Source organism: Eulemur rufifrons, chromosome 1 (genome assembly GCF_041146395.1).
Source record: "Eulemur rufifrons isolate Redbay chromosome 1, OSU_ERuf_1, whole genome shotgun sequence".
Classification (NCBI taxonomy): Eukaryota; Metazoa; Chordata; class Mammalia; order Primates; family Lemuridae; genus Eulemur; species Eulemur rufifrons.
Window position 1 is genome coordinate 46,389,532 of NC_090983.1, and position 14,357 is coordinate 46,403,888.

Below are 14,357 nucleotides of genomic sequence, written 5' to 3' on the forward strand. Positions count from 1 at the left end.
GTGAAACAATCATTGACCTCATGGAGCATCCATTATACACAATTAATGGAGGTGAAAGGAGAAGAAATTTTAAAAAATTTTAAAGAAATAAGGAATAATTTTATATGATTATGTACACTGGATACACCGAAAATCTTTTTCATAGAAAGAAAAGATGGGCTCTGCTAAGTGTGATGGATTCTTTCTTTAATTTACTAGCACTGGCTCAATGAACTGGAAATTTTAGCAATGGTCTTTGCTGCTGCCATTCATGATTACGAGCATACAGGGACCACAAACAACTTTCATATTCAGACAAGGTAAGTTAAATACAGTATTAACTTTTATAATTTAAACTTTGAAATTACTTTTCTGCATATTACTTATTTTAAGAGGCCTTTAAAAAACAATAAAGATTCTAATAAGAATAGGTTTAATGGACTTTTAACAAAATTCTTTAACTTGCAAACACTTAAGTCAATCGACTATTATTTTTCAAGAATTTTGTATACAGTATTTTGTGGCATATTTAGCAATTTAAGGAACATAAAAATATGTAAGACAATTTCTTTCTGTCCAGAACTTGCACTGTGAACCATCACACAAGTCACACATCTGTGCACTGAGACAAATCTTGCTACATATTGTTTAAAGTATTGGTTTGGTGTCGTTATGTATTTGAAAGTAATAAAATTACACTTCTGAAAAAAATTAAAAAATCATAGAAATCTCATTTTTAGGCCAGCATGAACTATTAAATTTAAAACAGTTGGAAAATGAGATTCTGTAGTGATAGTTATAATGGCAGTTGTTTGAATCAAGATAACAGAGTGGAAGAGTATTTGTCTGCTAGGGCTGCCATAACAAAATACCACAGAATGAGTGACTTAAACAACACAAATTTCTTTTTCACAATTATGGAACCTGGGAGTCCAAGATCAAGATGTTAGCAGATTTGGTTTTTTCTGAGACTGTTGTCCTTGACTTGGAGACAGCCACCTTCTTGCTGTGTCCTCACATGGTCTTTTCTCTGTCTATGTGCACCCTTAGTGTCTCTTCCTCTTCATTTAAGGACACCAGTCATGTTAGATTTGGGCCCCACCCTTATGACCTCATTTAACCTTTATTATATCCTTAAAGGCTCTATCTCCAAATATAGTCACACTGGTGGTTAGGGCTCCAACGTATGAATTTTAGGGGAGACACAATTCAGTCCACAACACGAAGGTACTCTATTCTCTATTTAGTGGGACAGAGAAGTCAGTGCCTGAGAGGCAGAATTTGGTGTAGGACCCATCAGGATTCAAATCACTTTATATATGTGGGATCCTGAAATTTCTCCAACTCTTTTACTAGTCGGGATGCTTAACAAGGACAGGTAAGTTAAGAGACTGACGTCTCTCTGAAACCACTATAGAACCTTCAGTTCTTGTTGACAGAAAACTAAACCTGGTTATTTTTTTATTTACTCATTTGATTTTGTTCATTTTTAAAAATTAATAGACTTTATTTCTTAGAGCAGCTTTAGGTTTATAGAAAAACTGAACAGAAACACACAGAGTTCCCATATGGTCCCTCCTTCCACCCTGAAGTTTCCTCGTTATTAACACCTTACATTGGTGTGGTACATTTGTTACAACTGATTAACCGATATTGATACATCACTATTAACTAAGGTCCATAGTTTACATTAGGGTTCATTTTTTGTATTATAGGTTCTATGGGTTTTGACAAATGTATAATGTCATGTCTCTACCGTTGTAGTATCATACACAATAATTTTCACTGCCCTAAATACCCATGTGCTTCACCGATTCATTCCGCCTTTCTTCCCCCTTTACCCCTAACAACTACTGATCCTTCTAATGTCTCTTTAGTTTTGCCTTTTCCAAAATGTCATATAGTTGGAATCTTACAGTATGTAACCTTTTCAGACTGGTTTCTTTCACTAACATTACGTATTTAAGATTCCTCTATGTCTTTTCATGGCTGATAATTAATTTCTTTTTATCCCTGAATAATATTCCATCATATCGATGTACCACAGTTTGTTTATCTAGTCACCTATTGAAGGAAATCTTACTTCTTTCCAAATTTTGGCACTTATAAATAATGTTGCCATAAGCGTCCATGTGTAAGGAGTTATTGTTTTGATGTGGGGAGTACAGAAATAGTTCATTAAAATATTAGACATTTTAGAGCTTAAATGGATCATAAAGTGACCGAGATCCACATTAGAGATCATCTGATCTAGGCCTCATAGTCTTAAAAGAGAAAACATAGATCTGGAGAGGTGAAGTGACCTCTGATATGCACAGTCTGTTAATGGTAGTGGCAGGATTAAGAAGCTGAGAAAAGGAACACTCACTCTCAATCCAGTTACTTATATTAAATATAACTCTGCTCCCATGACCAAAGACAGAAACATCCAATCTTTTATAGCCTGAAATGGAATAGACTTACACATTGCACTCTCTTGTTGTAGACAGAGGAAGAGTTGAAATTCAGACAATGAAATGTTGGGGAAGGCATTGTGCCTATCCCTGGAGTGGAGGAAACACCCAAGTCCTTCAGATGACATAGAATGAAAGGAAAAGGAGAACTCAGAAGTCTGGTTGTATGGTAGGAATGTTATTAACCTACACATACTTGCAGGGTATAGGGAGTTGTTTTGCTTTTATTTCTTTTAAACATCAAAAGAAAGGAAGACTATGCAGATCATTTTTGCCTATCCAAGGCTCTTTATATCCACTGAATCCATAGTAAGGAGGATTTTAATTAAAGATAGCTCATTACTGAGCTGGGCTCTGTACAGGACAACAGTTTTAGGAGTTCTGAGAAAGGAGCAAGTGATTTGTTACCAGAGAGTGCTCTTACTCTTTCTACCCTTGAAAAGTGAAGGCAATGGACTGGGCTCTTCCCCCAACAGTGTTAGATCATCCTTCCTAGCTTTCTCCTTTTACTATTCCTCTACAACTGGATAAAGAGTCATCATGTTTTTATGCTTTGGGCTGTGGGGAAGAAGGAACAGAAGGAGAAGAGGAGGAGAATGACAAGGATGAAAGATGTGTAGAAGGAAGAGAATAAGAAGGAGAAGGAAGAGGAGGACAAGGAGGAGAAGACTCAATCTTTTCCACTTTTATATTTAAAAACTCAGTATATTCTAGTCCAGGCAACAGCAAGACCCTGTCTTGAAAATAAATAAATAAAAAAAAAAACTAGGTATAGAAAGGGAAAAATTGTCTAACAGGGTCATATTTAATGGATTAATTTTACATGAACTTGAAAATTCCGTGAACAAAAATGTTGTAGTGACCAAAATGCAAACATATAATAAGCTTTTCTAACTCTTACTATTGCATTCTACCTATGAAAAAATAAGCTTTTACATCATTGATATCAATAATTCTATTTTATTTCATATTATTCATTGTTACTTGGATTTAGAGTGCTTTTTGAACATGGAAACCCATTTACTGCATAATGCAAAATGACTAAAATGTAATTTAGAACACAGGGCAAGGCTAGATTGGAATTTAATACAGATATTATAATGCATGATATCCTTGAAAGTGTAAATAAATGGAAATAATTTCCTTTTTGTGAAAAGAAAATGCCAAGCTACATGTTACCATGGATACTGGATGTTGCTTAGAGTCTGTTCTTTTCTTAGCAGTCAAAGACCACTCAAACATTAAGACCATGATGTATTCTCAGCATCTTTGTTAGATTTATGAGACAAAACACTTTGATTCAATTAAATCTGGCTGAAAAACACATCTTTGCTTGTTTCTGAAAGGAAGAGATGGTGACACTTGGAGCCATGTCATGTATTAATCCTGACAAAACTGCTACAGCTAGATTTGGGGCCATATGATACAAGTGATGTTATTGGAAAAATCACAGTTTTCCCCATGATCTCAGCAAACTTCTGGAAATGCACATGCTGTTTTATTCAGAAAAAAATCTATTTAATTATTTCTTCAACAAGGATTCCATGTATGCATTCCTACTTCAGAATTCTGGGTATTGAGCTATGATTATTGATTAAGTGATTTTTTTAGGTCTTAACTGGGATTATTTTTAAAAAGTCTGTTTTGGACATAGGTGCTATTAGCTAAATTTAAATACATGTGTTATTTCACCTTTATGATAGTGCTAGAAACAAAAGAGAAAATAAGTATTTTAGTGCATTGATAAGTCATTTCTCTTATGTTGGATTAATAATAAAGCTTGGTTTATCTAGCAGAATGTCAGATACAGATATTGAATAGGTTGCTTGCAGCAGATGCAGATTTCTTTAGTTCTTTATTTTTTAAAAAAAATAAATTTTGTCGTGTACACTTACAGTATGTAATATGATATTATAGGATACAAATAGATAGTAAAATGGTAATTATAGTGAGACAAATTAACATATCCATCATCTCACATAACTACCCATTTTTGTTGTTGTTTTTGTGGCAACTTTAGTTCTTTATTTTATCATTGTCTATGCTTCAGTTAACTTTTAGTGGCAGGGCCAGGGCTAGATTATAACTAGGACTTCATCCTCTGAAAAGCCTGAAACACTAAATCTGGAGTGAGGCAGTTTTACACCTGACTGCATATGCACCTATCAGGAGGAAGGAAATTGAGAGGAGCCTGGGTGTTGGGGAAGTGGTAGCAAAGTTGTTATAGGTTTTAATTTGACTTTCTTTTTGCTGCTTTTGCTGCCTACCTCCAACTTGCCAACTTATATAAATGGGTTCATCATTTTAAGACATTGAGCATAGTGGTTCTGCTTCCGTTACACACTTGCATAATGATCTGGCAACATAGCGGGATAGAGGATGGAGAAGCAATGTCTCCATTATGAAAATCTGAGAATGCTTGGAGTATTTCATACTTTATGCTAAAATATCAAATTCATCAGTGCAACTTGAAGTAGTTTATCTGATGATCAAATTATATGAAAACACAGACAAGTGAGAAACAAAAGCCTTCTCTTGATGAACTCATCATTTTTTAAATAAAATGTCCATTATAAATTGGTAGGGAAAAATACGTTTTAAGTTTTCTTTAAAAATGATTTTTTCATTTCAATTTACAGCAAAAGGATCTGTAGTATTCAAATTTAATAACAACATTATAAGGGAGAAAAAATAGAATCCCAAATAGACCAAATGATTTTCATCATTTTCTTTACCCCTCACCCAAAGTAATTTTAGTTTTAAAGAATAGGAGTGATAATCCACTATCTGGAATGGGTAAAAAGGGGTTTAAACATTCACTGATTGAATAAAGATGTTAGGTAATTTTTTTCCTCCCTGGGGTGTCTAGAGTATCTCACTGGTATATGGATAACAAAGTGAAAACACATAAATACATTTAAATTATGATAATGATAACTATAAGAAAACTAAGCACCACAACAAAGTGGGATTAATCCCAGGTAGGTAAGCCTGGCTTATCATTCAACATTCAATTGATGCAATCCATCACATAAACAGGTTACAGAAGAAAAATTGTATGATCTTATCAATAGGTACAGAAAAAACATTTGACAAAATCCAACACTCATTCATGATAAAAACTCTCAATAAACTAGGAATAGAGGGAAACTTCCTCAACTTGATAAAGAATATCAACAAGAGTAGAATGGTGGTTACCAGGGACTGGGGTGGAGGCAGAGGTTGGGTAGATGTTGGGCAAAGGATATAGAATTTCAATTAGATAAGAGGAATAAATTCAAGAGATCTAGTGTACAATATAAAGACTATAGTTAATAACAATGTATTGTATAGTCAAAGACTGCTAAGAGAGTAGGTGTTCTCACCACAAGAAATACATTTGTGAGCTGATGCATATATTGATTAGCTTGATTCAGCCATTCCACAACATATGTATATTTCAAAACATCATCTTGTACATGATAAATGTATATAAATTTATTTGTCAATTTAATAAGTAAATAAATAAATTAGAAAAAAAAGTATATCTACAAAACATCTCCAGCTAACATGATACTTAATGGCGAGAAAATTGAAACTGTCCCACTAAGATCGGGAATGAGGCAAGGATGTACTATCTCAGCACTGATTTTCAACATCATATTGGAAATGCTAGCGAATGCAATAAGACAAGGAAAGAGGGAGAAAAGGTGTACAGATTGAGAAAGAAAAAATAAAACTATCTTTGTTTGCAGATGATAAAATTATGTAGAAAATATGAAAGCATCAACAAAATAACTCCTGGAACTAATAAGAATTATTCATATGTTCAATAATCATAGCAGGGTTGCAAGATACCAGGTTAATACACAAAAGTCAACTGCTTTCCTATATACCAGTAATGAACAAGTGGATTTTGAAATTGAAAATACAATACCATTTCCATTAGCAACCTCCAAAATAAAATACTTAGGTATAAATCTTACAAAATATATATAAGATCTACATGAGAAAAACTACAAACCTCAGATAAAAAATGATAGTCATTCCAGTGCATGCATAGAAAGGCTCAATATTGTTAAAATGTCAGTTCTTCCCAACTTGATCCATAGATTCACTGCAATCCCAATCAAAATCTCAGCAAGGTATTTTGCAGATATTGACAAAGTGATTCTAAAGTTTACATGGAGAAGACGAAATGCCCAGAATAGCTAACACAATATTAAAGAAGAACGAAGTTGGAGGACAGACACTACCTGACTTCAAAATACTTACTACAAAGCTAGAGTAATCAAGACCATGTGGTATTGGTGAAAATGTTAATTGTCCTCCTAGTGGAAGTTCTTTCAGGTTATCAGTGATTGTAGGAAGAAAAGAATTTGAGAACATACCACATAAGCCAAAGCAAGCAGCTTTTATTGAAAGAGCAAGTGAAAGTATGAAAGAGAGAGAGAGGGCAAGCTCTAAAAGAGCAGCTGCCCCAAAAGGAAGGAGTTTTTGGTCTTTTGAAGGCTAATTGAGGTGAGGAATATTCAAGGTTAAGGGGTTGGTTTTTACTAAGAAATCAGGTAGTAATTCCTAGAATTGGGTTTCCTCCCATTTTTATACTTTATAGAGTTGTTTTGGAACTGTCATGGCAATTTCAAGAGTGTAGAAATTTTAAAATCACAATGCAAATGATATTGTAGTTAGCCAAACTTCATGTAAGGTGACCTGGATAGCTGATAAGCCAGTTGAAGCCAATTCTTGTCTGTGGTTTTCAGCCCTGCTTAGCTATACTTTCACACCTGCACCCACCCTGCAAGCCCCCACATCCAGCCTCAGCCCTGTCTGCTAGTCTTCTACTGTAACAAAAGAATAGAAAAACAGATCAATGGAAATAGAATAGAGAGCCCAGAAATAGAAGCACAAAAATATAGTCAGGTGATTTTTGACAAAAGAGTAAAGGCAATACAATGGATCAAAAATATTTTTTTCAATAAATGAAGCTAGAACAATTGGACATCCACATGCAAGAAAAAGAAGAAGAAGAATCAGAATCTAGACATAGACTTCTATGGTTTGAATGTTCCCTCTAGAGTTCATGTGTTGAAACTTAATCTCCAACATGACAGTGTTAGAAAGTGGGTACTCATGGGAGGTATTCAGGTCATGAGGGCTTGGCCCTGATAAATAGATTAATGCTGATTATAAAATGGGCTTAAAGGAGTGGGTTTGCTCTCTTGCACTCTCTGACCTTCTTCTGTGTGATGCCTTCTGCCATTTGAGTACGCAGCAAGAAGATTCTCACTAGATGACAATGCCTTGATCTTGAACTTCCTTGCCTCTGGATCTGTGAGCAATAAATTTCTGTGTTTTATTAATTACCCAGTCTCAAGTATTCTGTTATAGCAGCCCAAAACAGACTGAGACACAGACTTTACGCACTTCTCAAAAATTAACTCAAAATGGATCACAGATCTAAATGTAAAACACAAAACTATAAAATTCCTAGAAGATAACATTGGAGAAAATCTGGATGGCCCTGGGTTTGGCAATGACTTTTTAAATGTAACACCAAGGCCACTAGCTATGAAAGAAAGAATTGATAAGCTGGTCTTCATTAAAATTAAAAATTCATTCTCCACATCCACGCCAACATGTGTTGTTTTGGGACTTTTTGATAAAGGCCATTCTCACTGGAGTTAAGTGATATCTCATTGTGGTTTTGATTTGCATTTCCCTAATGATTAGGGATGTTGAGCATTTTTTCATATGTTTGTTAGCCATTCTTATATCTTCTTTTGAGAAATTTCTATTCATGTCATTTGCCCACTTTTTGATAGGGTTGTTTGAGACAGGGAACACTCATACACTGCTGGTGGGACTGCAAACTAGTGCAACCCCTGTGGAAAGCATTATGGAGATATCTTAAATAGATTCAAGTAGACCTACCATTTGATCCAGCAATCCTATTATTGGGTATATACCCAAAGGAAGAAAGGTCATTCTATAAAAAAGACACATGTACCCGAATGTTTATAGCAGCACAATTCACAATAGCAAAGATGTGGAAACAACTCAAATGCCCAGCAATACATGAATGGATTAGTAAACTGTGGTATATGTATACCATGGAATATTATTCAGCTATAAGAAATAATGGAGATACGACATCTCTATGGTTCTCCTGGAGAGAGTTAGAACCCATTATATTAAGTGAAGTATCCCAAGAATGGAAAAACAAACATCACATGTACTCACCAGAAAATTGGTTTCCCTGATCATCACCTAAATTCACATCTGGGAACGATACCAATCGGATATCAGACTGAGGTGGGGGTGGGGGGAGGGGATGGGTGTATGCCTACATGATGAGTGCATTGTGCACCGTTTGGGGAATGGTCACACTTGAAGGTGCTGACGGCGGGGGGCGGGAGGGGGGGGTGCGAGGAGGGGATGGGCATATACCTACATGATGAGTGCAATGCACACTGTTTGGGGAACAGACACGCCTAGAGCGTTAACTTGGGGGGACAGGCGGTACATGGGCAACGTATGTAACCTGAAATTCTGTATCCCCCATAAGATGAAATTAAAAAAAATAAAAATTCATTCTCTGCCAAAGACACTGTCAAGAGACTAAAAAGACAAGCCACAGATTGGGAAAAAAATATTCGCAAAAGACATATATGATAAAGGATATTATCCAAAATATACAAAAGAATGTTTAAAACTCAACAATAAAACAAACAACCTAATTTAAAACTGGGCCAAAGACTTTATCAGACACCTCAGCAAAGAAGATACACAGATGGCAAATAAGCATATGAAGAGATGCTCTATATCATATGTCATCAGGGAAATATAAATTGAAACAAGAATGAGATACTGCTACACACCAATTAGAATGGCCAAAATCCAGAACACTAACAACACCAAATGCTGCTGAGGATGTGGAACAACAGAAACTCTTGTTCATTACTGATAGGAATGAAAAATGGCACAGCCACTTTGGAAGATAGTTTGGCAGTTTCTTTCAAAACTGAACCTACTCTTACCATATGATCCATTAATTGCACTTCTTGGTATTTACCTAAAGGAGTGAAAAATTTATGTTCACACAAAAACCTGCACACAGATGCTTACAGAAGCTTTATTCATAATTGTCAAAACTTGGAAGCAATCAAGATGTCCTTCAGTAGATGAATGGATACATAAACTAGTACATCCAGACAATGAAACATTATTTAGCACGAAAAAGAAATGAGTTATCAAGCCCTGAAAAGACATGGAGGAAACTTAAATGCATAGTACTAAGTGAAAGGAGCCAATCTGAAAAGGTACCATACTTTATGATTCAAGTTATATGACATTTGGAAAAAGGCAAAACTATGGAGACAGTAAAAAGATTAGTGTTTGCCAGGGGTTAGGGAGGAGAAAGGCATGAATAGGTGTATCACAGAGGGTTTTTAGGGCAGTAAAACTATTCTGTTTGGTACTATAATGATAGGTACATGCCATTATACATTTGTCCAAACCCCAAGAATGTACAACACCAAAAGTGAACCCTAATGTACACTGTGGACATTGGGTGATAATGATGTGTCTGTGGGGGTTCATCAATTGTAACAAAAATACCACCCTCGTGGGGGATATTGATAATGGGAAAGTTATCCATGTGTGTGGGCAGAAAGCATATGGGAAATCTTTGTACCTTCCAGATTTTTCTGTGAACCTAAATCTATCCAAAAAAGAAAATCTATGTAAAAATTTAAAATATCATACAGTAAAAAAAAAAAAAAAAGGAAATTAAGTCCCTCCATAATTTTACGTGTTCAATTATGGGGTTTTTACTGATAAGATGACTTGAAATTTGAGTATTTTTTATTAGACAATCATAAAGTCTAAAGAAATCCTCTACTGGGCATTTTGTTTTTAATTCTTAGGTCAGATGTTGCCATTTTGTATAATGACCGCTCTGTCCTCGAGAATCACCATGTGAGTGCAGCTTATCGACTTATGCAGGAAGAAGAAATGAATATCTTGGTAAATTTATCCAAAGATGACTGGAGGTGAGTTTCAGAGGAAACCTAGAGGAGACCTAATTTCAGAAAAAGAAATAATTGTGTGATTTAAAGTCAAGAAAACAGATGAAAGTCAGTGCCTTCCCCATACTACAAACTCAATTACTGTTGAATGGACAACTCTGAGGAAGACTAGTACCTAGAAGACTTTGTTCAAGAACCAGGCTCTGTTAGACAAAACTGAAACATTTCCAGGTCAACTGCATGGATAAGATCACACACAACACAACAAATACTTTAAGATATCTAATTATATACTCTCTGGAATGGATCTCTGCTCAATTTCTACCAATATGTGATCGTACATAGATTCAAAATGTTAGCACCATACTCATTTTGTCATATATTATTATTATTATTTTTTATATGTAGAGTTCAGTTTTTTAAAAAACAAAAAATTCCAACATTTGGGGTAAAAAATTCAAATATACTAAAATGACCCAAGTACAGAGGGAAATTTTACATGTTTCTCCAAGGCATGTATTTGCTTAAAAACATTACATTGTATGGTGATACTTGTCACCATGTAGGGGTAAATAACAAGATGTACCCTGTCACTCTGTGTAACCTTTCTTCTTTTCTTTGATCCTTCATTTTTCATCACCCCTTTCATTTGACAATAGAGTTGACAGATTTAGCAAATAAAAGTAAAGGAAAACCAATTAAATATGAATTTTAGATAATCATATAATCTTTTTAGTGTATGGCCCTAATATCCTGTGGGACACACTTAAACTATGTAAAAAAAAAAAAAAAAAAAAAGCCTATGTTTATCTTACTCAGAGATCTTGTTAAAAGTCAGTACACAGACTGAAAAAGGGCCACTCAAATGTAAATATCAAAATTTTTTTCTTTTTACTTTTGGTTTTTCAATCAAGGTAAAAAGAAATGTCCAAAAGAAAAATGGCAAGGAACAACTTTCAAAAACAAAAACAAAACATAAAAGGTAAAATTGGGGTTAAAAGAAACCTTAATATCCCATGGCTACTTTTCCAAATTTTCAAAGCTTCCTAGTTTTTCAAAGGCCAGTTCCAGAAAAATGGGCTCATTTTTGCAACTGTAGAAAATACTGTGAAGTGAGGGGCAGGTGGCACTTTGTTTTGGGGACCCAATTCAGGCCTTTCATTTTTTGGTTGGCCCTTGAACAACAGGTGGGTTAGGATGCTTACCCCCATGAAGTTGAAAATTCGTATGTAACTTTTGACTCACCAAAAACTTGACTAATAATAGCCTACTGTTGATCAGAAGCCTTACCAATAACAGTAACAAACTATATTAACAAATATTCTGTATGCTACATGTATTACATACATATTCTTACAATAAAGTAAGCTGGAAAAAAGAAAATATTATTTAGAAACTCACAAGGAAGAGAAAATATACTTACTGTTTATTAGGTGGAAATAGATCATCACAAGGGTTTTCATGCTCATCATCTTCACTTTCAGGAGGCTGAGTGGGGAGGAGGAAAATGAGGGGCTGATCTCAAGAAAATCTGAGTCTAAGTGGATCCAAACAGTTCAAACCCACATTGTTCAAGGTTCAATTGTATTCCACAGGAAAGAGTAGCCCAAGAGGATTTACATTCTAGGACTGACAGGATCTAATTGTAAAAGGATTCTTTTAAAAAAAATCATTCTACTGGGTCATATCATCTTTGGATAAAATATCTTTGACACAAGATCATAACTCAGGTTTTCTCTACATCTTTGATTTAGCTTATTCTATTGGCCATACCACACAATAAAAGCACAATATGGTTTCTAGTACAAGTGATTTTTTTAAACCTATCTGTACAGAGCAAACAAGGAATTGTGAAACATGCCAGCCTTTCCTGGGGTGACTAATTTTCTATGAAGTATGAGGATGAGTTATTTGTGTATAGACTTTGTGATATGATTACCATATTTATAGCATCTTGGTTAAAATTTTCAGTGGTACCAATGGCTCTGTTTCTGTTATGTAAGGACACATCCCAGAAACAGAAAATCCCCACTTACTTTAGCATCTCAGCTTCCCTGAGGTTCTCATGATGGAAGGTTGGCACAGTGGAGTGGTCCAGGTGTCAGCTTTGGGAGTGAGAACTCTTGGGGTTGTATCTTATCTCAGCCATGTACTAACAGTGTGACTGGGTGACTCAATATCCTCCGGGGAGAAATACTGTTACTCTCTCAGGGGGTTGTTATGAGTATTAAATGTCTTCATAGGCTTATAAAGCAACTACTTGCTAAAATGCTCTAGTTGCTTTGTATTAATTTTTATATGAGCACATTTAATCTTCATGATTCAGTTCCTGGATTGAATAAATACTGCATCTTTTTAAAAATAAAAAGATGCAAAGTGAGGTAGGAGCAGGGAGGGTCTTGAGAGTCCATGGCCTTCTTGTTCCTATCTCTTCCCTGAGACATTAAGCCTTTTAGTTTTGTTGACTATATGGATTTAGAATAGTCTCAAACCCCACTAGGCTACTTTTTTTCTTCCAAAACATTCAAATACCATATTTAGAATAGTTTTTCTTTAAAATGGCTAAAGATCCTGTGAGATAGAAAATCAATAGTTAGGAATTATGAGTGGGGGAGGTTGTGGGCATGACAAGGGAAAGGGCTAGTTCCTCCAGGTAACGTCATTCACAGGTAACGTCATTCACAGTTCACTCTGCTCCTAACTTCTTAGATCCACGAGAGTTCAAAGGTAAACTGATGTCAACTTTTGTGAGCACTTTCACATTTAACAAGTAGCATCTTTTGTGTTCCTATCCGTTAAGAACAATAAGATGTAATTAGTGATATTTAAGGAAATGTTCCACTTCAGAACAATAAAGGGCTGAATGAACCTTTCTCCTTTTCATGACTCCACAGGGATCTTCGGAACCTAGTGATTGAAATGGTTTTATCTACAGACATGTCAGGTCACTTCCAGCAAATTAAAAATATAAGAAACAGTTTGCAGCAGCCTGAAGGGTAGGTTATTTTCTTTTGTTAAAGGTCTGTGGGGTTGGACTCAGAAAAGACTGTAAATTGGTTACTTTGTTCTGATAATTTCAGCATGTCCTTGCTTTGACAGGATTGACAGAGCCAAAACCATGTCCCTGATTCTCCACGCAGCAGACATCAGCCACCCAGCCAAAACCTGGAAGCTGCACTACCGGTGGACCATGGCCCTGATGGAGGAGTTTTTCTTACAGGTGCCTCTTTCTGCAGATGTTTTTAGAAATAGTGACTCTGCATATTGACATACATCTTTTCTGTGCAGAATCCAGGGCTTGTGACTGTTATCAATAGGCCACAATACATTCATGGGGATCTTAGCAGAACTTATTAATCTTTCAGAGAAATGTATTAAATAATCCTATGTAATGTAATACATGTTTTAAAGAGAGTCAAATCTTGAATCTCAGGTGCCACTCCCAGAAAAGAAAGAAATAAACAATCATAGAATTGCTATCTGCTGTTGAGAGGTAAGTGCTAGAACAGAGACAACAAATAGCTTTCATAAGAAAAAGGGGAAGGAGAAGGTATAACACTTCTGCATAAATCTTGTTGGCCAGAATTTTAGTCATATGTGCACAGCACAAGGGAGGCTGAGAAATGAAGATTGTAGCTGGGTGGACATCTGCCTAACTAAAGACAAAAAAATCTATTATGTGAGAAAACTAGCCTGGATAAGCAGAATGACCAGTGTTCTTTGCCACAAGTATACATGTTTTTGCTCTATAGTGTCCCTATCTGCTCCCCCCTTCACCATGGTGGGGTACTACAATATAACTGTGATGCTAACCACTCAGAGCTGGCATCAAATTCCACAAATTAAGGGCTTGGTTTTGCACAAGACTGGCTGAACTTCAAATGCCAGCTGCAAGTAGGGCAGCAGGACACCCACA

General features: G+C 35.5%; 1 protein-coding gene across 10 annotated transcripts in view; it reads left to right on the forward strand.

Moving 5' to 3' along the window:
- The window catches only part of PDE1A (phosphodiesterase 1A), a 313,670-nt gene that overhangs the window by 256,434 nt on the left and 42,879 nt on the right, over window positions 1–14,357 (forward strand). For all 10 annotated transcript variants that reach the window (XM_069470028.1, XM_069470036.1, XM_069470043.1 and 7 more), the window contains 4 exons: window positions 199–299; window positions 10,340–10,465; window positions 13,336–13,437; window positions 13,541–13,661. In XM_069470028.1, coding sequence (XP_069326129.1) covers window positions 199–299; window positions 10,340–10,465; window positions 13,336–13,437; window positions 13,541–13,661 — 450 coding nt within the window. The remainder of the gene's footprint in view (window positions 1–198; window positions 300–10,339; window positions 10,466–13,335; window positions 13,438–13,540; window positions 13,662–14,357) is intronic.